This window comes from Procambarus clarkii, chromosome 44, assembly GCF_040958095.1.
Source record: "Procambarus clarkii isolate CNS0578487 chromosome 44, FALCON_Pclarkii_2.0, whole genome shotgun sequence".
NCBI lineage: Eukaryota > Metazoa > Arthropoda > Malacostraca > Decapoda > Cambaridae > Procambarus > Procambarus clarkii.
The window spans coordinates 23,745,401-23,772,942 of NC_091193.1; the positions used below are offsets into that span (position 1 = coordinate 23,745,401).

General features: G+C 43.0%; 1 protein-coding gene across 2 annotated transcripts in view; it reads right to left on the minus strand.

The window, feature by feature from the left end:
• LOC138350263 (uncharacterized) overlaps positions 1-10,924 on the minus strand; it is a 273,690-nt gene extending 262,766 nt beyond the window's left edge. The window contains exons 1-2 of one of the 2 annotated variants that reach the window (XM_069300841.1): positions 10,152-10,924; positions 9,821-9,916 (exon numbers count right to left, since the gene is read on the minus strand). In XM_069300841.1, the coding sequence (XP_069156942.1) occupies positions 9,821-9,916; positions 10,152-10,731 (676 nt within the window). In that variant the 5' untranslated portion in view covers positions 10,732-10,924. Of the gene's footprint in view, positions 1-9,820 lie in introns of both variants that reach the window. The other variant, XM_069300840.1, reaches the window with a different exon arrangement.
• Between the last annotated feature and the right edge of the window lie 16,618 nt (positions 10,925-27,542).

The following is a 27,542-nucleotide window of genomic DNA, read 5'->3' on the forward strand; positions in this document are numbered from 1 at the left end:
CCACCACCACCACCATAACTACCACCACCACCACCATAACCACCACCACCACCACCACCACCACCACCACCACCATAACCACCACCACCACCACCATAACCACCACCACCACCACCATAACCACCACCACCACCACCATAACTACCACCACCACCACCACCATAACCACCACCACCACCACCACCATAACCACCACCACCACCACCATAACTACCACCACCACCACCACCACCACCATAACCACCACCACCACCACCACCACCATAACCACCACCACCATAACCACCACCACCACCACCATAACTACCACCACCACCACCATAACCACCACCACCAACACCACCACCACCACCATAACTACCACCACCACCACCATAACCACCACCACCACCACCATAACTACCACCACCACCACCACCATAACCACCACCACCATAACTACCACCACCACCACCACCACCACCATAACTACCACCACCACCACCATAACCACCACCACCATAACTACCACCACCACCACCACCATAACCACCACCACCACCACCATAACCACCACCACCACCACCATAACCACCACCACCATAACCACCACCACCATAACCACCACCACCACCACCATAACTACCACCACCACCACCACCATAACCACCACCACCACCACCACCACCACCACCACCATAACTACCACCACCACCACCATAACCACCACCACCACCACCACCATAACTACCACCACCACCACCACCATAACCACCACCACCACCACCATAACTACCACCACCACCACCACCACCACCATAACTACCACCACCACCACCATAACCACCACCACCACCACCATAACTACCACCACCACCACCACGCACCACCACAACCACCACGCAACTTTCCCAGACCCCCCCCCCCCCTCCCCACTCCGTGACTTGGCACCTCTCCAAGATTGTTTGCTTTCCAAATATGTTCACGTGAAATTTTATTCTATCATTCCAATTTTTCATCATTATACATCTTGATGTCATGAGAATGATCGGGATTCGAACTGGGGAGTCTTAGATTGCTTGTCCCTCATGGTAACAGCTTTCTCTCGACTATGTCAGTTTTATGGTCTTTTGAATACCTGTTAGGCATATAGATGTTACCTTAACGGCTAGGATGCAACCCACTACAAGCGAGTGACTCACGGATGTCTCCTGCATGATCGGTGAACAGCGGCATCAGGTGTAAGGAACAAATGTGCCCAAAAACCTTGCCTTGTACACCGATCTACGCCGGGACCAGTCGACTGTGTGCTCAGCGCTCTACATCACCATAACCAGTGAATATTTTAGTGCATACATCACACTGAGGTTAACGTTGTTTGGTCTAATAACACACGCATTCATATCCTTTTGTTTATAGGTTACTAAAAGTATATATTACAATTGTGAAGGTGTGTAGAGTCACCGTCATGCTTTAGCATGTTGATAATGTTAAATAATAAATGGAATATATATATTTTTGGGGTCACTGGAGAGTGAGGGAAGAGGTGTGGTGTGTGTGGTGTAGGCAGCCGGGAGGTCTCCAGCACAGGCAAGCAAGCTGGGGAGGAGGCTGACAACTGTGCAGGAACTGAGGGCCGGAATACGGAAGATGCAGGACGCCCCAGAGGGATAAAGGATAGAGAGGCTGCATCTTCTGCAGTACCCAAGACCTACAAAACTTGGGGAATAAGGGAGAGTAGTCGTGGAGGCGTAATCTGATGGTTACCTAGCCGACAAGTAGTTACAGAGGGAAGAGAATGGAACGCATGTTTTCGTGTACGTGTTTGGGCAATAAGACTTGGAGTATAATGGTCTTATATATTCAGTATCGGAGTACTGAATATATAACCGGAGATCAGAATTAAAGAACATAAGAAAGCATGTAGAATTATGGCTGGTAACAGTGCTATAGCTAACCATAGTTGGGAAAAAGATCCTAATATTGTTTTTAAGAAACGTGAAATAATCTATAAACGTAATATTAGAACTAGAAGGATAGTGGAAGGGGTTCTAATAAATACTCTGAATATCTTCGTTGGTAACAAAAGGTTTATTTCGGAGGAAAGTTTTACTAGGAAAATGATTCTGAGTGAATTAAAATTAGATTTCAATAAATGGACGAATGAAAGCAGTCCCATTAGCCGCATTCCTTGGTGTACGGAGAGGGTTACGAGGGACGGCATCCAGATGAACAAGTCGATTAATAACAACTCCAGTTCTCAGAAAGGACACATGACCATATTTCTGTATATGTACATTATGTACATTATGTACATTACCGCAGATACATCGCTAGCAGGGAATAAAGGTGACATGGTCAGGAGGTCAAGAAGGATAAGAGGACTGGATCCAGGAGAGCAGCCACTTTCGCACATACTATGTACAGGCAGTCAGATCAGTGATCGACTATGCCGCACCTGCACTCACAACTCTATCACACCAACAGTGGAAAAAGCTTGAAGTTGCCCAAAATAATGCTATGAGAGCCGCACTGGGAGCCCCCATGTGGACCAGGCTTGAAACTATAAGACTGGAGACGGGTTTGCCCTCTCTTCAAGAAAGAATATCACAAAGGACAGCTACAATTATCAGTAAGATAATTATTTCTCCTGATCCAATCCCAGTATGGCAGGCCTTGGTGGTTGGACTTGGCCAAAGCAATGGAAACTCTTGGGCTGCCAGAGTAGGAAATGTCCTAAACAGACTATATTTCAAAAGCATGATTCTTGATAGAGAGGGTGATCAACCACACCCAAATTACACTTCTTCCGCACCGTGGGAAGAGCCTACCTTCAAAATAGTAATAGAAAGTTTCCCAATGAAAAAGTCTGCTTATGATCCAACAATCCTAAGGCGCATAATAGAAGAGCAAATGTATAGCATAGCAGTAGCAGGAGCCACCCACATCTTCACAGACGGATCGGTGGACACAGAATATGAGAGTGCTGGCGCTGCTCTTTGCACGGCCAGCGTACAGGCATATTGGAGACTGGGAGGACTAATATCATCAACCCAAACTGAGCTGTTTACCATACAACAGGCATTCGCATATGTGATTGCACAAAACACTCAAGAAAGCCGATGAAATTGCTAAATTGGCAACTCGTCATCTAGTGATACATAAAACAATTCAACCCAGCCTAGAGAACATAAAAAACATCATCACCAAAAAACTCTCACATCTCAACAAAGCCGACCTGCACCAGAGAATAGCTGAAGGTTCGCCCTCTGCAATATGGTATCTTCAGGCAACCAAATTAGAAAGGTTAAATATCCCAAAAGGAATCCACAGGGAAATAGCAGTTCGGTTATATAGACTACGTCTAGGTTACAGATGCAACTGGGAGATTGGTGAACCCCGACAGAGAGAGTGCATCTTCTGCCAAACTGTCACAGAAAAGCCACTACTTCACTATCTCCTGGAATGTGAAGCAACCAACGATCTTAGAAGAGCCTTAAGAGTCCCCGAATCTTGCAGTAACCACCCTGAAGCCATCAACACTGCCACTCTTCTGGTCAAAAAAGGTGTCCAGCAGCTGGACACCCTCATAAACACTGTCAAGCAGTGTCCTCCCCCGCGATGGCAGCTTGACGATTAAATGCGACCTCAGAACAATGAAAAGATTTACTGCACAAAAAATTGTACCACTTACGGGCTATTCATGCCCGTGCCACCACTTGGGTGACTTAATCTTTATCATCAATCAATCGATAGCAGCCAGTTACAGCCCCGCTCCTGTGCCAGGTAAGTCCACTACGGGCTTACCTTATCCCGTGCTACTTAAAACGTTTTGTTCCGAGTAGCTGAATCTTAAGCAACAACAGATAGCAGCCATGAACTCTGCGACCCGTTGAGGGTGTGGACACAATGCGACCCAAACCTCTAAAGGAGAGGAAGCTCCAGCATGACTTTGACGGTCATGCTTTCGGGACCAATCAATGATTCATCAAATAACTAAATGCACTGTACCTAGGCAACGGCCTGGACCCGATCATCGCCCCGGACGCAAGTCGTCTCACTGCCTCCACTACCACTTCGGAGACTACCACGAGGTCGATCTCAACACAGACTCCAGAACCACCCAAGACCCGGGCGGCACAGAGGTATTTCCCTCTCCAGCTCCCAACACTTCTACCATCACCATCTCAGCAGATGCGCTCCCAGACGTGCTGTCTACAAGTACTAACGGCGCCACCAACGCTCCTGAAATAGCTTCTACCACTAATCCACGACACTTGAGCCTACCTCAGGCTGCGAGACGAAAGAAGAAAACATCAACTATGGATGTTACGAACTCCTCAGACGAGGAAATCTTAGTATGAGCTTTACCGCCGCACCACAAATACGACACCTACTCAGTACAAGACCTCCTAATTGAGGCCACCTCACCAAACTCTAACGACAGCACGGCTCAGCCAAAGAAAACATGGAAGGCCTAGAGGTCTACATTAACCCACCAGCTCCATAACTGGTGCAGCCAGCTCTCCGAGGCTGAAATTCACCATGAAGACGTCCATTCATCCCCAGATCTTCAGTATCAGCTATTGATACAGATAATGGCCTCAAAGAGCCTCCACTTATGGGCTCACCTTAGCCCGTGCTACTTGGAACTTTTTGTTCAGATTAGCTGAATCTAAAACAACAACAAACAGATAGCAGCCTCATTAAACACTAAGATGCAAGTCTCATCCTAATCACACACTCAGACCTTGATAAAGCACTCAGGAGAGTGCGAAGGACTTGGTGTAAATTCCTTAAATAAATTTAATAAATACACAAGTGTGGGTTTTTATCCTATGTTGTTGGGTCGGAGAGAAGACATTACCATTACTAATTCAGTATAGTCTTGTTTACAGCAGTCGGTTTGTTGTCAATGTAGTGATGTGTCGTAGTAGCTGAGAGGACGCCTGGAGCAGGGCAGAGAGTGAGGTCGGTGGTGGAGTGCTCGGATGCGGGATGACAGTGTAGAACACGGAAGCTCGATGCGGCTGGACTCCGGCTGTCTGCTCTGTAATGAGGCTGAAGTCTTGTGAAGGCAGGAACTAGACTCGACGAGTGTGACATTGTTACTGGTGAATGGTACTTGGTGTTGAGGATCTGCGAAACTTTTACAGCGTCTGTACTGAACCACTCTTGATGTTAGACTGATGGAGATCTGATTGATGAAGATTAGGCCACCTAAGACGTGGCAGGGGCATGAATAACCTGTAAGATGGCGGTATGTGAAGGCATGGCTTATATTACAAGCTTCTCCTCACCTTGGCAAACCGACCAACATCTTGCAGGTTTGGAAGGTATATTTTATTATAGTTAGTGGACCTATGATCAGGACAATATCCAACTTTGGCCCCAGACATCACTCGGTACCCCTACTCAAATCTCTGAATATGTTAGATATTAAGTCACTGCACATCCTCTCATGTGTATTATATATATATATATATATATATATATATATATATATATATATATATATATATATATATATATATATATATATATATATATATATATATATATATATATATAATAATAATAATAATAATTATAATAATAATAATAATAATAATTTTTATTTAGGCAAAGGTACATACATAAAGAGATTTTACAAAGTTTGTTGGCTTTATAGATAGAGCTAGTACATACAATGCCTAAAGCCACTATTTCGCAAAGCGTTTCGGGCAGGAAAAAACACTACTGACTAAAGCTTAAAACTAATGGGTAAAAAGAAAAAAATGCGTTGAGTACAAATAAAAATAGAGGTAAAAGAGGGGGGGAACATTGTTGAAAAAACAGCACAAATACAATTATAAATTATTACAGAAAATTACATTAAAACAGCGTAGATTTGTAAAACAAAAAAAAAAAACAAAAAACATACATGGGTTGACAATAGAAGGGTAAGGTAGGTTACATGGAATTTATTAGGTATAGCTTCGTTTTTAACTTAAACTGGTTGAGAGAGGTACTGTCTTTAACATGGTTGGGAAGGTCATTCCACATCCTGGGCCCCTTGATTTGTAGAGCATTTCTGGTTTGATTAAGTCGTACTCTAGGAATATCAAAACTGTATTTATTTCTGGTGTGGTGCTCATGGGTTCTGTTACAACCTTCTATGAAGCTTTTGAGATCAGGATTGGCATTACAATTTAGCGTTTTGTATATGTATAATACACATGAGTGAATGTGCAGTGACTTAATGTCTAACATATTCAGAGATTTGAGTAGGGGTACCGAGTGATGTCTAGGGCCAGAGTTGGATATTGTCCTAATAGCAGCTTTGTGTTGAGTAATTAGAGGACGTAAGTGATTTTGGGTAGTAGAGCCCCAAGCACAAATACCATAGTTGAGATATGGATAGATAAGGGAGTAATAGTCACCAGGGCAGGGCGTGGTACATAATATCTGATCTTAGAAAGAATGCCCACAGTTTTTGAAACTTTTTTTGATATGTTTAGAATGTGTCCCTGGAAATTCAGCTTGTGGTCAATGAGAATGCCAAGGAATTTGCCATCTAATTTGTTACAAATTTGGGTATTGTTTATTTTGAGATTTATTTGATAGGAGGATTTATTGCCAAACAGAATATAGAAAGTTTTGTCATTGTTAAGGGTGAGTTTGTTGGCAGTTAGCCACAGATGGACTTTATTTAGCTCAGTATTTACTGTGGCATTTAGAGCAAGGGGATCAGGACTGGAGTAAATGAAGGTTGTGTCGTCAGCAAATAGGATTGGTTTGAGGTGTTGGGAGGCATTTGGAAGGTCATTAATGTAGATGAGAAAGAGGAGAGGGCCAAGTATGCTGCCCTGGGGAACACCAATGTTGATGGGTAGGGTGGGCGAAATTGTATTATTCACAGAAACACATTGGAGCCTGTCAGTAAGGTAGGATTTGAGGTATTGTAGGGAGTGTCCTCTGACACCATAATGATGTAATTTAAGAAGAAGGTTTTGGTGGTTGACAGTATCGAAAGCTTTACGCAGGTCCACAAATAACCCAACAGGGAACTCATTTTTATCAAGAGCTGTATGAATCGAGTTAAGCATACTAATAAGTGCATCGTTAGTGCTTTTTTTGGGCCTGAAGCCATATTGGCAAGGGCTAAGTATATTGAGTTTGGCTAGATATGAGTAAAGCTGCTTATAGATTAGTTTTTCAAAATTTTTTGACAAGTTTGGCAGGATTGATATAGGTCTGTAGTTGTTAACATCTGTGAGATCACCACATTTGTGGACAGGCGTTACTCTCGCTTTTTTTAGAATATCTGGAAAGGTTTGGAGTTCAAGTGACTTGTTGAAGAGCAAAGCAATAGCAGGGGCTAAAGATCTGGAGGCTTTTTTGTAGATTAAAGTTGGTATCTCCTCAAGGGCACCAGACTTGGTTTTAAGGGAAAGGATTATCTCATTGACGTCAATGGAATTAATAGGCTTTAGGTACAGAGACTGGGGATAGTTCCCTGTAAGATAGTCCTTAATGTCAGTACTGGAAGATGGAATATCATTAGCAAGGGATGAACCAATGGAAGAGAAGAACCTATTGAACTCAATAGCAGAATCAGAGGCTGAAAGCTGACCATCGTTATTAGACAGGAGAGTCGGTTTGCTATTTAAAGACTTTTTTGATCCCAATATTTGTGAAATTGTTCTCCATGTTTGTTTAATGTTGCTCTTTATTTGGGTAAATTTATCTTCGTAGTATTTAGTTTTGGCTCGTCTAATTATCTTAGATAGCAATAATGAGTAATTCTTTGAGAATTCTTTGGAGACAATCCCTAACCTATACTTTTTCTCAAGGTCATGTTTTTTATTAATAGATTTAAGTATTCCCTTTGTAAGCCAAGGATTGTTAAGCCTTTTGGTTGTGACTTGTTTTGTAAGCATAGGACAGTGGGTATTATAAAGGCTAAGAGTTATTTGAAGAAAAGATTGAACTGCTAGGTTGATGTCCTCTATGTTACCTAACTCGGACTCCCAGTTGACATTATCAGTAGCAGTTATAAAATTGTCTATAGCAGTTTCATTGTGTAGTCTAAAACGTATCTCTCTTGACTCAAGAGGTGGTTTGCTAATGTTAGTTAAGAGAAATGTGGGGTAATGGTCTGTAGTGCTATCGGTGATTATACCTGAAGTAAGCGGAGAGGTTATATTTGTCCAGATGTGATCAAGAGTCGTGGCAGTGCTATCAGTGATTCTAGTAGGTCTAGTGATTAAGGGTATGAGGAAGCAGGAATTCATACAGTTGAGGAAGCTAACAGCAGTAGGGTGTTCTGGCTCGCAGAGGTCAATATTAAAGTCCCCTGCAATAATTAGGTGGTTTTTGTTCAGTCTGTTATCAAGTATTAGATTTCTAAGGTTTGAGTTGAATTCGGACACATCAGTGTTAGGAATTCTATAAACTGCACCCACAGACAGGATAGACTCGGCACCCTTGACTCTGAAGCTGGCGAAGATATACTCCCCATAGCAGTCTCTAGTTCTAATTTCTTTTAAGCATGTTAGTTCTTGGTGGTAGTAAAGAGCAGTGCCACCACCTCTCTGAAGTTGACGACAGTTGTGGATTGCTGAGTAGTTAGGCATGTTAAAGAGTTGAGTAGTATCATCTTTCAACCATGTTTCAGTAAGTATAATAAAAGAGAAATTGTTGTCAATAGCTTCAATCAAGGCACTAACATCATCGAAGTGTTTGCCTAGGGATCTAACGTTCAAATTGATTACAGAGATATTGTGACTATGAGTTAATACATTGTTTACATCATGTGCTGCAAAATATCTGCAATTTAGATCATTAAAGTGATTATTGTCATAGATAGTGGATAAGAGGTTAAGTTCTGGGTCTATACTTGACTGCATAAAAAAAAGCTGATTGCCGGAAAAACAAGAGAAACAAAAAGAAATAAATGTACACAATACTGTACCAAACAAACACAAAAGGGGCTTACAGGGGTACAATGGAGTAAGGGAGTATGGCTAGGCTAGGAAACCTAGGTAATGAATGAGATTAAAGAAAAAAACATATAAACATGGACTATACAAAACACAAGATATAGATATACAAAACAAAAATATAAACAAGACTAAGCAATACCAAAAAAATTGAGCAAAAATGAAAAATGAGGTAGATTGCTTACAGGTACTCTCAGGTACAATGTAAGTAACAATAGACAGAAAATATATATCAATATAGAAAAGAATGTCACAATACAATAAGATAACAATTACATGAACAGATGAAAAACAAATCTGCTGTAAAATAGGAAGTAATTATAGCAAAACACAATATACAAGTTTGGCGGAGAGAACAAAAAATCAGTAGAGACTGTCAAGATGAATATATAAAAAAATTTGACAAATGATAATTGTAAAGTAAAATAATCTTAAAGATAATAAATTTTATTAAGCTTAGTTGTAACTTATAATTAGTATGAACTTAATTAAAAGAACAAAAATGAGATCAATAATTGATTTAAAAAAAATGACATAGATCAATACAAATAAATTTAAAATATAAATGGAATAGGGTAAGATTAGATTTAAGAGTAAAATTTTACAATGAAACTGAGGTAGATGCTTGCATAAGTGCATGGAGACTTGATGGATTATTTAGGAAATTATAGGAATAGGAGAACATCAGGTAAATGGTAAGGCAGAGACAGCACCTTAGACAAAGTTAGATTAAGTTAGGTTAGGCTCAGGCACTGAAAGAGTTAATTTAAGTACTGGCATTGGTCGGGTTCAGGTTTTCAGATATACCACAATCACTTAGGAAGGCCAGGAGTTGTTGGTCACATTTTATTTCATACCTTTTTCCTGTAGCTTCTTTCTTCGCAAAAATCGTACCATTCCTAGTGTAGCACTGCTTGATAAGACCAGGGTTTTGTTTGCGAACTTGGCGCAGCCTGTAGAGGAGGGATCCACGCTGCTTAGTAAGACACTCATTTATATAGAGGTTGGTTTTTTGCTTAGCAGCTGTTTGCATGAGGTCAAACTTCGCAGAGGGATTTGCAAGTTTGATGAGCATTCTTCTACAGTTACGGGGATTGTTTTTATCTATCCTAATAGCCGATTTGATTTGAACATTGAGACTGATCTTTGAATTAATTAGGGTGTTGGCTATGTTACAGCAATCCTCACCTTGTTGTTCAACAGGTAGATCAGTAGAGCTAATTATCAGGGAGTCATGAAGTTGTTGTTGCTCTTGGTCATCTTCGGAAGCCGCCTGGTGAGCCTGAAGGAGATTGATCTGTTTTTCCAGCTTTTTAAGGAGGTCACTTTGAGCTGAGAGGGTTTCTTCGGCCTGAATCTTACGTATTTGATCCATTGCACCATTTGCAACAGTTTGTATGTTGAGAATTTCTTGGTTGTTGTTCGTCGACGATTCAAGGAGGCGGTCTATGGTATGTTGTTGTCGGGTGACTGTGTCTTGGAGGGCCAAAATAGCTTCTGATTGCATTTTCACAAGGTTGTGCAGTTTCTGGAGCCATGGATTACTTCGGAGAGGTTTGAAGTTTAGACAGGGAGCCATAGATTGAGTAAATTCTAAAGCTAGAGATCCGAGGTGAGTTGAAGGGGGGGAGTGAGGAGGGGGAGCAGATGCTGTGTTTACAAACATCGGCGAGGGTTGCGGCGTTGCCAGTGTTTCATTCAGAGCTCTAGGAGTAATGGAACCAGTGCGGGAGGCACCCCTACCTTGCTTGTTGTTATGTTTGGGCATGTTTTCGACGAATAGATTCTTGGTAGCGTTTCTAATGGTAGATGCTTGGTGAATTATAGTAGGGATGACTAGCGTATTGGGAACACTTGGCAGAAGGGTCGTAGAAAGGCAGGCGAAAATTGGTTAATTTTGGTTGATTTCTGTTGAGGTTCACTGTGAGTTATGTCATATTAAGTCTCCATGCACTTAACTCGTGCTAGGCGGCAGTTAGGCCATGCAACGTTGAGTGGAGACGAAATTAAACACGAAATTTCAGCAGCTGTGACGGAGCCGGTACCACCGCCAGCGCCAGCCTAGTATATATATATATATATATATATATATATATATATATATATATATATATATATATATATATATATATATAACTGAAAACTCACACCCCAGAAGTGACTCGAACCCATACTCCCAGGAGCAACGCAACTGGTATGTACAAGACGCCTTAATCCACTTGACCATCACGACCGGACATAATGAGGTGATAGCCGAGCCTATTTGAACCACCTCACCGCCGGCACTCGGATAGTAATCTTGGGCATAGCATTTTACCAAATCACCTCATTCTTTGGGGCACACGTGAGGAACACAAATGCGAACAAGCCTGAATGGTCCCCAGGACAATATGCAACTGAAAACTCACACCCCAGAAGTGACTCGAACCCATACTCCCAGGAGCAACGCAACTGGTATGTACAAGACGCCTTAATCCACTTGACCATCACGACCGGACATAATGAGGTGATAGCCGAGGCTATTTGAACCACCCCACCGCCGGCACTCGGATAGTAATCTTGGGCATAGCATTTTACCAAATCACCTCATTCTTTGGGGCACACGTGAGGAACACAAATGCGAACAAGCCTGAATGGTCCCCAGGACAATATGCAACTGAAAACTCACACCCCAGAAGTGACTCGAACCCATACTCCCAGGAGCAACGCAACTGGTATGTACAAGACGCCTTAATCCACTTGACCATCACGACCGGACATAATGAGGTGATAGCCGAGGCTATTTGAACCACCCCACCGCCGGCACTCGGATAGTAATCTTGGGCATAGCATTTTACCAAATCACCTCATTCTTTGGGGCACACGTGAGGAACACAGTCTGAGTGCCGGCGGTGGGGTGGTTCAAATAGCCTCGGCTATCACCTCATTATGTCCGGTCGTGATGGTCAAGTGGATTAAGGCGTCTTGTACATACCAGTTGCGTTGCTCCTGGGAGTATGGGTTCGAGTCACTTCTGGGGTGTGAGTTTTCAGTTGCATATTGTCCTGGGGACCATTCAGGCTTGTTCACATTTGTGTTCCTCACGTGTGCCCCAAAGAATGAGGTGATTTGGTAAAATGCTATGCCCAAGATTACTATCCGAGTGCCGGCGGTGGGGTGGTTCAAATAGCCTCGGCTATCACCTCATTATGTCCGGTCGTGATGGTCAAGTGGATTAAGGCGTCTTGTACATACCAGTTGCGTTGCTCCTGGGAGTATGGGTTCGAGTCACTTCTGAGGTGTGAGTTTTCAGTTGCATATTGTCCTGGGGACCATTCAGGCTTGTTCGCATTTGTGTTCCTCACGTGTGCCCCAAAGAATGAGGTGATTTGGTAAAATGCTATGCCCAAGATTACTATCCGAGTGCCGGCGGTGGGGTGGTTCAAATAGCCTCGGCTATCACCTCATTATGTCCGGTCGTGATGGTCAAGTGGATTAAGGCGTCTTGTACATACCAGTTGCGTTGCTCCTGGGAGTATGGGTTCGAGTCACTTCTGGGGTGTGAGTTTTCAGTTGCATATTGTCCTGGGGACCACTCAGGCTTGTTCGCATTTGTGTTCCTCACGTGTGCCCCAAAGAATGAGGTGATTTGGTAAAATGCTATGCCCAAGATTACTATCCGAGTGCCGGCGGTGGGGTGGTTCAAATAGGCTCGGCTATCACCTCATTATGTCCGGTCGTGATGGTCAAGTGGATTAAGGCGTCTTGTACATACCAGTTGCGTTGCTCCTGGGAGTATGGGTTCGAGTCACTTCTGGGGTGTGAGTTTTCAGTTGCATATTGTCCTGGGGACCATTCAGGCTTGTTTGCATTTGTGTTCCTCACGTGTGCCCCAAAGAATGAGGTGATTTGGTAAAATGCTATGCCCAAGATTACTATCCGAGTGCCGGCGGTGGGGTGGTTCAAATAGCCTCGGCTATCACCTCATTATGTCCGGTCGTGATGGTCAAGTGGATTAAGGCGTCTTGTACATACCAGTTGCGTTGCTCCTGGGAGTATGGGTTCGAGTCACTTCTGAGGTGTGAGTTTTCAGTTGCATATTGTCCTGGGGACCATTCAGGCTTGTTCGCATTTGTGTTCCTCACGTGTGCCCCAAAGAATGAGGTGATTTGGTAAAATGCTATGCCCAAGATTACTATCCGAGTGCCGGCGGTGGGGTGGTTCAAATAGCCTCGGCTATCACCTCATTATGTCCGGTCGTGATGGTCAAGTGGATTAAGGCGTCTTGTACATACCAGTTGCGTTGCTCCTGGGAGTATGGGTTCGAGTCACTTCTGGGGTGTGAGTTTTCAGTTGCATATTGTCCTGGGGACCATTCAGGCTTGTTTGCATATATATATATATATATATATATATATATATATATATATATATATATATATATATATATATATATATATATATATATATATAACGCTGAACTGTAATGTCAATCTTGACCTTAAAAGCTTCCTTGAAGGTTGTAACAGAACCCATGAGCACCACACCAGAAACAAATACCTTTTTGATATTCCAAGAGTACGACTTAGTCAAACCAGAAATACTCTACAAATCAAGGGACCCAGAATGTGGAATGACCTTCCCAACCATGTTAAAGACTGTACCTCTCTCAACCAGTTTAAGATAAAAACTAAACACTACCTAATTAACTCCCTGTAACCTATCTTACGCCTAAAATGTCAACCCATGTCTGCTATTTTTAAACAATGCTGTTTGTCGACCAAATTGTATTTTTGCTATTTTTCTGCCATGTTCCCCCTTTTTTTTATTTTTTTTTTATTTTTCTCAACACATTTTATACTTTAATCTCAATTAGTATTAAGTTTTAGTCTTTAGTGTTTTTCCTGCTCGGAAACGCTGTGCGTCATAGTGGCTTTAGGCAGTGTGTGTACTAGCTCTATCTATAAATCCATCAATGTTTGTATCACACCTTGTATGTATGTACTTTACCTGAATAAACATTTGAATTTGAATTTAGAACTTCTTGGAATGTGGAACTCTTCGAGACAAGTTATGATAAATTAACAAGAAAATATAATTATCTGCACTAAAGATAATGGGAATATGGAGCAAGTATATTACTTCTTAATATAGTCGCTACAAGAGAAATAGGGTTGGCGAAAGTTAACAGACTGTGCCCGAAGGATCTGCTCTAGCATGTTATATGTATGTATTTCATAAATAAATAATATATATGTAGTTTACCCGACACGTTATGTAACTAGAGGAATGAATGTCGGTGTTCAGACAACACAACACCAACGCGAAGAGACCGACAAAGGAAGACTGGACACTAGAGCAATAGCTACATAGGCCACACAAATTAAGAAGTAGCTGCTGCTGGGTTTTAACATCGGTAAGGTAAAGAGGGCAAGTGACAAGACCAGCAGGCCAATGCACAATAATGGAGAACCTTGGTGAGAAGGAATTAGACACTGCATCACCTACATGAGAACAATCCTCGAGTGTGCATCTTTATTATCAGAGCTGCATGGAAGGTCAGTCTGGAGGAACAGTGGATCATTCTGAACCACCTCCATGACCAAGAAGAAAATATTTAAATCAAACTAATGTAAAGGAACTGGAGGAAGCATCGAGGTAATCAATGGTCCATCAGTTACAGTGATGGATCGATAGATACAAAGAATGCCACCCAAGGACCCCTTTCTCCCGCTGAATGCATGGCTCGGTCATCCTATCATTACCCGCTGAATGCATGGCTCGGTCATCCTATCATTACCCGCTGAATACACGGCTCGGTCATCCTATCATCAAGCACGCTACCACCACCACCTTCTTCCCCCCATGGCCTGAGCCCAAGGATGTTCTCCTCTTGAGGGGTCACCCTAATGATCACCTTCATGCAAGACAATACCTGCCTCGGAATTACTAGTAACCACCTAGATGTGTGACGCGCGAGTGTCACTCTCAGGTGAGGTACTCGTACTACAGGTGAGGTACTCGTACTACAGGTGAGGTACTCATACATTAGGTGAGGTACTCGTACATCAGGTGAGGTACTCGTACATCAGGTGAGGTACTCGTACATCAGGTGAGGTACTCGTACATCAGGTGAGGTACTCGTACATCAGGTGAGGTACTCGTACATCAGGTGAGGTACACATTGTACAATGGCCAAAAAAGTACTGTATCATCCGGGATAGTGTCTCAAGTAAGTTAAATCATATGAAATTAAACCAAGTGTTTATTATTCATTTAATTATTTTTTTTCCGAGGTAACAGGGACAGGAGCGACGACCGAGGCAGAGGTGGAGACAACAGGCGCCAAACATGGAACAACAACCAAATCGAACGGTGGAACAGCATGAACAGAAGCCAGCAGGAAGGAGGCCGAGACAGAGAGTGGTGGGATGGAGATCTGAGACACAACGGAAACAACGTGAACAGCACCAGAAGGAGGGAAGATTAAAGCAAACTGTCGTCTCAGAAGTCCCTCTTACCCAACACGAGAGGAACCTTCTGGAGAGGGAACTGACTTTTGTGATAGGCCCACCAGCGCGCAAGATACGACAGGGCGCCATTGAGGCCTTAGGCACCAGCTTGGAAAACAGTATCAACCGTGTCTGGAGCACCCTAAAGCCCGACCAAGGTAAGTTACAGCGGGCACCCCCAAAAACTAAACTATCCCTCTCTTTCAGGTACCTCCACCCAGGCAAGACGAAACCACAACCAAACTACAACTTGGTGGGACTGAGAGAGGTGATCTGTCACCTGAAGGAGGACCTCAGAAAGAACACGGAGCACAGACACAACTGCAACCTGCCCCGAGAGGAGAGGGAAGCCGTGTCAACACTGAAGTCGAGACCGGACATCGTGATTAAACCCGCGGATAAAGGAGGCACCGCCGTTGTCTGGAGACGGTTTAACTATACACGGGAAATGGAACGACACTTGGCGGACACAGCGGCGTACCACCGGATCACAAACCTAAACGCTGCTCTGAAGAACGCCCAGACAAGGAGCAGGAATCTAGTCCTCAAGCTTTTTGAAAATAAAGCCCGAGATGGAATGGTGGGCTCATGCAAGCAAGGGACTTCTACATAGCCTTTGAGTCTGCCATCCCACACCTTTATCTTCTACCAAAGAATCACAAATCACCGAACAAGATCACAGGGAACGTAGCAGGGGAGACCAGTGCTGAGCGGCTGCTGGGCACCAACCAGACCGGTAGACTGGATATGTATAGCCCTTCTCAACCCCCTTCTACGACTCCTACCGGAACACCTTCAAGATATAACAGATTCCTGATCAAGATAAGCAGCATCAGAGGTCCAGTTCCAAGAGGAGCCTGCCTGTTCTCAATGGATGTGGTATCGCTCTACCCGAGCACACCACAGAAAAAGGCAGCTAAAGTGGTAGCAACGTTTTTTGATGAAAACAAACACAGAATTACACAACAACTACGAGAAGCAGGAGTATGGAGGACGCCTCACAGGTAGGCATTGGAGGAAGCCATACTCCATGTAATGAGGGATACCCTCCTTAAATTCGATGGTAAGGCATATAGACAGATGACAGGCACTGCCATAGGAGTGTCCAGTAGCGTAGCTATTGCTGACATCTTCATGCATGTCGTTTTTGAAAGGGACGGATCCCACAGAGGAGACGCCCCAGCAGTGTACCACAGATATATAGACGATATCTTTGGAGTCACGGTAGGCGGACTCAAACGTCTAGAGGGTTTGTTTGCTTGGGCGAACACAGTCCATGGAAACATCAAATTTACCCTATAACAAGACGACACCACGGTGTAGTGGACGAGAAAATCCGACACCTTAACACGAAGGCGTATTACAAACCTACGAACCTTCACACATACTGTATATGAAATTCGATTCATGTCATCCGCTAACCCTAAAGAAATCTTAGCTTACCTTTCTCCCTAGGATTATGCCTTAAAAGAATAAACAGCAAGGATGAAACCCTCTACCCCCGGCTAGACGACCTGTGGGAGATGTTAGGAGCAGAGGTTACCCTGAGGAAATGCTTAACCACGCCCAGGAGAAACTACGCGGGAAGATCAGAGAACAACTTCTCAGGCCCCCAGCCCCACGGTTGGAGGATATCCTCCAACCGTGGGGCTTGGGACCCCACGGTTGGAGGCCCACCCAATTATATAGGAGATGGATCCTCCCTACCCTGTTTCCTAGTTTTGTGGGGAAATTAAAATAGAAACTCTCAAACATATAGACCTGGATGAGGGAGACATACAGTGAGATATATACAAGAGTTGTTATGTTCTTGTACAGCCACTAGTACGCGTAGCGTTTTGGGCAGGTCCCTGGAATATGATCCCCGCCGCGAAGAATCGTTGTTACAACCAAGTACACATTTTACTGTTGAGTTAAACAGAGGCTACAGTTAAGGATTTGCGCCCAGTAAATCCTCCCCGGCCAGGATACGAACCCATGACAAAGCGCTCGCGGAACGCCAGGCGAGTGTCTTACCACTACACCACGGTGACTGTGGTGTAGTGACCACCCCTTCTTGAGAGAATTTCCCGCAAAATCCCTCAATGATTGCGTGGAGGCGAGGTAAGTCCATCAAGGACTACCTGGTCCGAGCAGGTCAACAACCCGGCACCCACGACCCGACGAGGGAGGAGGACAGCCATGCTGAAGAAACCCGTCGAAACACACCAGCGCAGACCTAACCTAACACAGGAGCCTGGATCTAATATATATACATATTAAATTGCTTAAAACACTAAACTATTTTCCTTCATAATATATTTACAAGTGTTGAGCCTGGATCTAGATTCACGAAGCTCCAGGTATTTCTTCGTAAGTAGGTGTGCTACGAAGGTTCATAAATACTGGCTAAGAACGTGACTACATACGATTCAGAAAGTCATACTTACGAAGTTATTAGCAACTTTCAAGAAGTCTCGCTAGACTTCTTGATTTTTTTTTCTTTTTTTTTCGGGGTTTTCGTTTGGCCAATCAAAGAGCAGGTAACATATTCTTCATCTTGAAGATTTAGCCAATCACGACGCTGGCTTATCGGAGCTCACCTGCCACATATTTACGTTGAATTTTCTGATAAAATTAGTATATTTCAAAGTAAAACTGTTTTTTTCAACTTCTACAGCCAGCACCGACATTGTAGTAAACAAATTTGTTATATTTTTGTTGTTTACCTCTGGAATTCTGGAATTCCAGAGGTTTTGGAATTCTATTTGTTGTTTACTTACATAATTCTAAGAGATACTGTGTAGCTGTCCGAAGCCGACCCGACTTGAACCCCAAAGGCCAATGCCAGCAGGAAAAAGAGCCCTAGAAAAACAACGTTGAACCAATAGGGCCACAACAAACCGAAGAGAAGAAGAGAGCATCCGGTCCACAGACCAGGACGGCCCAGTAAGGGCACAAGCAGGCCGAAGGTGAAACAAACGCCCAAGACAGCTAGCAGAACAGGGGAGAAGGAACATCAACACCGAACGCAAGCTGCAGTGGCTCCGCCAGTGCCGCACAAGAAGAGGCGACAGTAGTCAGCAGAAGATGATGGTCCTAGAACAACCATGAGAGAAAGAACAAAACAACCCTATCAGAGACCGAAGTACACCTACGCAGTGATACGAAAACCGGAAGGACCGCCAGGAAACTCCATACCGCCGCCAAGACGAAGCACGCAGGTGGGGAAACCAACAACGAAGCCACCTGCGCCCTATGTAAGCGATGAGAGACTCGAGCCAAAAACTTCAGACGGGGAAGACTAGAGGAGAAATAAATAAATAAATAAATAAATGTTTATTTAGGTAAGGTACATACATAAAGAGATTTTACAAAGTTTGTTGGGTTAATAGATAGAGCTAGTACATACAATGCCTAAAGCCAGCTATGTATATATTAACACGTTGTACTGAATGGGGTGAGAATAGCTTGAGCTACCTCATCCCTTTGTGTGCATTATACCTCAATAAACTTATTTCAATTTCAATTTCAATGCCTAAAGCCACTATTACGCAAAGCGTTTCGGGCAGGAAAAACATTAATGACTAAAGCTTAAAACTAATGGGTAAAAAGAATAAAATGTGTTGAGAACAAATAAAAATAGAGGTAAAAGAGGGGGGAACATGGTTGAAAAAGCAGCACAAATACAATTACAAATTATTACAGAAAATTACAGTCAAACAGCGTTGTTTTGAAAAAAAAAAACATACATGGGTTGACAACAGAGGGGTAAGGTAGGTTACAGGGAATTTATTAGGTAGTGCTTCGTTTTTATCTTAAACTGGTTGAGAGAGGTACTGTCTTTAACATGGTTGGGAAGATCATTCCACATTCTGGGTCCCTTGATTTGTAGAGCATTTCTAGTATGATTAAGTCGTACTCTAGGAATATCAAAACTGTATTTATTTCTGGTGTGGTGCTCATGGGTTCTGTTACAACCTTCAATGAATCTTTTGAGGTCAGGATTGGCATTACAGTTCAGCGTTTTATATATGTATAATACACATGAGAGAATGTGCAGTGACTTAATATCTAACATATTCAGAGATTTGAGTAGGGGTACCGAGTGATGTCTGGGGCTAGAGTTGGATATTGTCCTAAGAGCAGCTTTGTGTTGAGTAATTAGAGGACGTAAATGATTTTGGGTAGTAGAACCCCAAGCACAAATACCATAGTTGAGATATGGATAGATGAGGGAGTAATAGAGAGTCACCAGGGCAGGGCGGGGTACATAATATCTGATCTTAGAAAGAATGCCAACAGTTTTTGAAACTTTTTTTTATATATTTAGAATGTGTCCCTGGAAATTCAGCTTGTGGTCGATGAGAACGCCAAGGAATTTGCCATCTAATTTGTTAAAAATTTGGGTATTGTTTATTTTGAGATTTATATGATTGAACCAGCCATATACTGAGCTGGACCGATCTGCTGAAAGAGGCGGAGCCGCGGGAAGACCCTCAGGTTTGGACACCTAGCAAGCAGAGCCTGAAACCAAGGCTGGGCTGACCACCAAGGAGCCAGAAGGACAACTCTCGCGTGGTAAGTCTCCAAGTGAGTCAGGATCTGGAGCAACAGCTGAACCGGGGAAAAGAGGTACAGAGAACCCCACCTCCGCCAGTCCTGCCTAAAGGCGTCAACCCCGATGGCCTCGCAGTCGGGGAAGGGCGCCACGGACACCGGGAGACGCCTTGACTATACTGACGTGAAGAGATCCACTTCTGGAGACCCAAATGTCTGGCAGAGCCAACGGAAGGAAGCGGCGTCGACTGTCCATTCCGTGGACAGGGAAGAACCGGGACAATCCGCTTGCCAAGATATGGCATACTCCCCGATTCATATCAGAATCACTACAGATTCACTATATCCTATCTCCTACATCTGGATCCTACATGACAACACCTATGATCACGTACGACCATAGGGGCCTTGGTTGCCTACGTGACTTTGTGCATGATTTCTCAAGGATCTAGAAGCTTCGAGAAGAATATCTCAATTAAAAACTATTGGAACATCAATTAATTTCCGGTAATGGATTAAATAAAATCCTTAATAAGAATCAGTAGTGCTAGCAAGTACTACTTATAATCTTCAAATCCTATATCTAGTTATATTATAATCACATCTTACCTCAATCCTATGTCTAGACAGTAAAAATAATCAATCAATATTCATTGAAAGCTACCCTCTCAAGGAAGAAGGGGGAGCCAAACTCGGGAGTGAAGCGAGCGACGAGCCGCCCCGGGGTAGAACGCGTGTGTTTACAGTGAACATGTGTGACAGTGCTTAGTGAACAATTTTCAGCTTAGGACACCTGTATTTAATTATTTTTATCACCAGTGATTACTCTCTACAACTGGGGGAGTACCTGGACAATATATCTACAAGGAAAATTCCTTGAACTTATCTAAATAAGAGGTAGAGTGGAACTCACTCACTCAGTGTGATGCCACCTCCACCATCACCACCTACTGCAAATGCAATTTAGGACATAATCAATTAGCAACGCTACAAGAACATTATACAGCAAAGCTGTGATAACAAATATCATGCCTAAACTCTACAAGAGTTATCCAGTCTGGCCACTTGTCAGACAGGCACCCAGCACTCAGTCATAAGTATATTGAATGTTATTTGGTGTATTAATTGGCCAATTGTATGCTTGTATAACTTTAATATATCCAATAAGTCTGTCTGTCATTGAAGGGTGAGGCAATGCCTCATATTTCAGTGAGTATTCATTAATCTTGCAGCGACTGAATCTCTTCCGAATCCCTAGACACTTTGTTGTTGTTGAGATATATACAAGAGTTGTTACATTCTTGTACAGCCACTAGTACGCGTAGCGTTTCGGGCAAGTCCTTAATAATCCTATGGTCCCTGGAATACGATCCCCTGCCGCGAAGAATCGCTTTTCATCTAAGTACACATTTTACTGTTGCATTAAAAAGAGGCTACAGTTAAGGAATTGCGCCCAGTAAATCCTCCCCGGCCAGGATACGAACCCATGACATAGCGCTCGCGGAACGCCAGGCGAGTGTCTTACCACTACACCACGGAGACTGCCCTTGAGGGACACTTGAGACACTTGAGAGATTCAAAACCTCGTGAATGTTCCTAGTGTCGGGGTGTCTCTCTCTCTCTCTCTAGCCAGTCACCACTAAGTACTAGTAGTGATAGACGTTACTTACTGTAGCCCCCACGGGTCTTCACTCATTCCTCATGGTGCCACTGTTCACCAGGAGAGTCTCTCAGTCTCTCTCCGGCTGGCCTTGTAGCCTACAGACGAGTGAGAACACGATCACTTCACTTGATCATGTGCCCGCCCCGACAGAGGGCTCTACCGCTCACCGTAGGTCGCCAACTGGTGTTTACCGTGTCCAGTAACACCTCAGTGGAATAGTAGTAATATAGTAGTAGTGGCCCAAGAGAACACTAATCAATTTGGTAGCAGGTAAATGTATGTTTAAATCACTCACTCTCAGTAGCAATAAGGTAATGGAGGGTTGACACAAACACGGCGGTGGTTTTGTAGTTTACTTAAAAGATTAAAGAATCAGAACTCTGCATCAACAACATGTCAAAGAAATAAATGGCCAGTCTTCTCTCCACCTCTTCACAATTCTGGAACACTCCGGGAAATGGCAACACTCTCAGCTGTCGCGCGTTCCCACGTTCCACAGTGGGAACTGTGTTATCGAATGTTTGGCAACTCGCGAGATGCCACGCCCACTCACTCTTCTCATTGTCATTACACTGCTCACTCCTCACTATACTCACACTATTGGCGTGAGGCGCCTATTATTCCTTCATGTTCACAGTATATCACAACACTGGCATAATCACAGTTAACCACTAGACATATGGATATATCGTTTAATAACACAAGTATATAGTTCACTTCATCAATATACATAATAATAAGGTAACTCTAGGCACACAGCCTTACACTATTATATTGTACATTTATATATATATATCCTCTGGCACAAACTTATAATATAAATGACACGTAAATATAAATGTCCTCGTCGCAGTAATCTCTTCATCAAACCACGGGTGCAATCACACACCATATATATATCTCGTGAGAGCTCTTTAGCATCTCCCTTCACAACTGTGTCTTACTAGAAACATAGACATTGGTGAGCCCTGCTCACGACATAGAAGATACTCTGGCTAATCGCTAACTAAAGGGGAATGGGAGGGAAAACTGAATTACCTACTTCTACCATAAATAATGTGGACTCATCCTCTGTTGAGGGTTGAATTGAAGCTCCTGGTTCCGGCTCACGACTTGCTGTAGGGAACACCCCCACACACACTGATGCTCTTCCCAGGACCTCAACCAACACCCAAAAGCTCATCTTCTCCTTACTGCTTCTCTCTGCAGGCTCCGTGCTCCTCCACAACCTCTTGAAGGGTTAGAGTCGGTCTCCTGGCCGTCGCCTCCTCCTCACAACTACGTCTGCAGTCCTTACTCACGGCTGCAGTCGTTTGTATTCCCAGCTAGTTTGTTCCTCTTCCTCACGGTGAACTGGCCCAGCCACTACGTCATCACCCAACTGGTGAAACTGTACAGTCGTCTCTGACGTCACTGCCCGGGCTTCACTCTTGCTAAGCACCAGTCACTGGAGCACTTGTTGCTCATTTCCTGTCAATTCCTTCTTCTGCCCGCCTCACGGAGTTCAGGAAGACTTCACAGGATGCTTGCAGACCACTGGAGATGCGTATATTCACAGGAGAGGGGCGAAAACTGTCAGACTGACAGGACCCCCTATCGCACGTCCGCCCTTCACGACGTGTCGTATCTAACTCTTGGCGCCACAGGGCGCGCCGCCCGGACCCCCTTCCACTCGTGACGTCATACTTGCCAGGGGCGTTTCTCATTGGCTCCCTGTACCACGTCACCGTTCTTGACCAATCTGGTGTCACTGACGTCATAACATCTTGGCACAAAAACGTAGGGGTCGGCGCCATCTTAGCATCCAAAAGGGCCTAAGCCACTGGCCAAAACCCCCTTCTTTAGTTAATTTCTCGCCAACGCGAGAACACCTCATGCTCCCACATATGTCAAATTGTTCTCTGGAAGGCAGAGAACATTCGGGTAAAGTAGATATGACTTACAGCTGGCGTGGGAGAAATATAAGGGGAGGAACACCGTCACACTAGTCTGGGAAGTGTTCCAGTCGAGCATACCTGAATCTCTTTATATAAATTAAATATATCTATATATATACTTGAACATATAAATTAAGTTAACAATTGCTTGCTTAGTTATCTTTAATTTATAATATAAGTTTATCTAATTGAATATAATCTTTAGTACTTAGTTAACTAGTACTTAGACCACATTTAAGGTCATTTAATATTATACTTCTACAATTTTAATTATTGTGTTTATAATATAAGAATATATATTGGTTGTTATAGTTATGGTGCTAGACTGAATTGTGTACATGTTTAAATTCCTAATTTAAACAGAACCATTGTTCAGTTATAGTACTGAATTATTAAATCTTATCCTTGTATTAACAATTCAAGCTGATGCAAGGAACTTGTCTGCAGGTGGATTGTGGATCTTCAATCAACTTCTACATTCATTCTTAGGGTTTCCCCACCCACCTGCCCCTTACAGCCCACAGTCTGTCATTAAGAAAAGAGGAGGTAGAATTTACAACCCTAGCTAGACACTTTAGTTGAATTAATTTTACATAGTAATTTTTAATTTAGTACAGTACAAGTCCCTAGTAGTTCTCCTCTCACATTAATCCCAGCATTTTCCCCCCACATTTATGGTCTTTCGAACCAGATAGTTTAATGGTAATTCCCTTATGTATGAAGATAATGCTAAACTCTTGGGGTTGATCTTTGGCTCCCATTTGTATTGGTCATCCCGTGTCTCTCACCTCCGAGCCGAGTGCTCTAAGGCCATTTCTTTCTACTGCCTGGGGTGCTGATAGATACACACTTCTATTTGCACTTTTTTTTATAATAAAGTTCAGACTGCTGTCTAAACTTGATTATGGTTTTCCCGCTTATTCCTCTCCCTCGATCCTTTGTCATCTCAATATGCTTCATCATACTGGGTTATGCCTTGGCTCTAGTGCCTTACAGTCATTCCCCACCCAGAGCTTGTATGATGAAACCAGCATCCTGTCTCTACAGGATCGCTGCAATCATTACTGCCTTACATGGTCTGTGCAAAAGCTTTGCTTTCATGCTGTGCTTTGACCGTTATCTGTTCCCCTCTCACCACCTTGGCTTGAAACCAAAATCAAGAAAAAAGTTAAGTTCATGGCCTCCTAATAGAATCGAACTCAATATTTGGTGCATTTACAGAAACCCACACAAAAGACCACATGGATAGTGAAATCTGGATTCCGAATTATAATCTATATAGATGTTACAGAGTAATTAGGGCAAGTGGAGGAGTAGGTCTGTATACTAGAGAGGAGCTGGCATGCACAGAGCTCCTGAACTCGTCCAATGAGGTGGTAGAGGTACTTGGAATCAAGGTAGAAAATACGAATCTACTTATTATTTTAATATACAAACCGCCAGATGCAACAGTCGAGGAATTCACTGAACAGAGCCACAAAATAGAGAATATCCTTGATAACCTAGCAAACCCAGTACCAGATATCATCTTCCTTGGAGACTTCAATCTATCCAGTTTAAAATGGATACAGACTGTAAAACGATCAGTCCAACTCCACTGCTCACAGATGGGTCTAAGACAGTGTTGGTTACTCCATTGTCTTTCCTGACCACCTACAGATACTGCCTGACCCTGGAGACTAGCATCTTTACAGTAGAACTTTATGTAATTTTATATACTATTCATTAGCTGCTTTTACTGCAGCAAAGTTACTTTGCCATTGTACTTTTGAAATCATTTAACCCCTGTGCATACCAAGGTGGTAGGAATCCAATTCTGGCTGTTTCTTATCTCTAGCAGCTTTTACAGTCTAATTTTACTGGGTTCTCTAACCATATCGGTGTGTAGCATATCACATTTCTAACGAGTCAGCTACTTATCACCATAATCACTCATTACATGCAATCGTATTCACTATTAATGATATCGGTAATTATGTTTATGTTTGTATACTTGGGCAGCGGGCATTCCTTTAAGCATATTTAGTTCAATATGCCACATTGCCAGCGTTGTTGATCTTAGAAGCACAAATAGCTTGTATTATAACTATTTTCTTACTCTCGGGATTAAGAAGAGCAATCAAATTACAGCAATTCATGGTAAAGAAATTAATGAATATTGAAAGGTTATATTTTCTACAACGTTTTCTTCCATTCTAGAACGCCCAACCAATTGGGCTGGATGGTAGAGTGACAGTCTCACTTCATGCCGGTTGGCGTTCAATCCCTAACTGTCAAAGTGGTTGGGCACCATTCCTTGCCCCCATCCCATCCAAAATCCTTATCCTGGCCCCTTCTAAGTGCTATATAGTTGTAATGGCTAGGCATTTTCTCCTGATAATTCCCTGCCCTCCACTCTGGAACATCTTCAGGCAAAGGAATGAATAAACAAGGTGAAAATTTATCTTAAATACACATGTGAAAGAGGTGAAGTTGTGTGAGGGGAAAATGTGAAGTAATACAGGAATAATGGGGATGGATGCCAATCAAACAGCGGGTAGGGAAAACTTGGTAGAAACGTCGTTATCTGGTGCTGCATGGCGAGGTCCGAGTTTGAGCATAGGCAAGGTATCGAAATCATTGCTCTGTAAATTTAGGGTGGGTCTTTTTTTCTTTTATGAGTATAGCTTCCAGTATTTGCAGCATCCATCACTGACCAGAGAAGACTGCAAATACTGGAAGCTATAATCATAAAAGAAAAAAAGACCCACAGTAATGACTTCGATACCTTGCCTATACTCAAATCCAGACCTCACCATACAACAATAGACAACATCTCTACCGAGTTCTCCACCGCCTTACCCAGTGTTTGGTTGGCATCCATCTCCATTATTTCCTTATTTCTTCACCTGTGTGTGATTACTTCACCTTTGCCCCCACACATCACCACCTCTTTCACATGTGTATTTAAAATAAATTTTCACCGTGTATATTCTTTCCTTGCCTGAAGATGTTAGTGGAAAGAAACGTTATAGAAAATACACCCTTCAATAATCATTAATTCCTTTACCATGACTTTCGGTAACTTGCTCTTCTTAATCCCGAGAGTAAGAAAACAGAAGCATAGGAAGCTTATAAGATCAACAAAGGCAGTAAATATTTAATAAATGTTCCCTAATGTTTCCACATCACTTAGGAAAGGCAATAGTAACCAGCCAGTTTTCCCATCAGATCAAATGATGATGAACACAGTTTGCATCCAATAAGTTAAACACAACGTCAGGTGAAGTATAGGTATAAACCGATCAGTGACAAATGTTACGGATATACTGGGGATCTTCTCCAATGCTATTGACATTATTCAGCATATAATAACACACTCAGAGTTTAGTTCCAATTCTCTCACAAGACAATACAGCATTGCTACAGAGCAGAGAGCCAATTCTGACCTTATTCGAGCTACCTCTCTCGCCCCATATTCAATCTCTTCAATCACACCCTTGTTTGAGTGCTCCACCTGCTGCTTCACTCAAGCTCTCTGCTCCAGGCCTTGAACAAGCTCTCCACCTCTGACCACCATCAGCACTACAGCCTGACTTGGCCAACAGCATGTATCAAGCATCCTCATCTCAACCTATATCACGTCATCCAACTGCTGTAACCAAAACTGTATTAAACATCAAAGACCACATACTCTCTGAATGTTTTTATCCAAAATCATATACATTACAGGTGTTACATTAAATGCAAGTACAGCCACCATTTGTACTTGCAATATTTCCTGGAAAGAGACTTATTTGGAATTCTAGTCATTCATTCTGTGACTGTTGGCAAAGTTATTAGTCTTGAATTACAGGTAACAAACCATGCACTCTTAAGGGTGACCTGTCCCCTTTGGCCTTCCTCCTACCACCGTAATAAATGGTAGGAAACAATCTGGAAATTACTCTGGCTAGGTTGCATAGTGGCC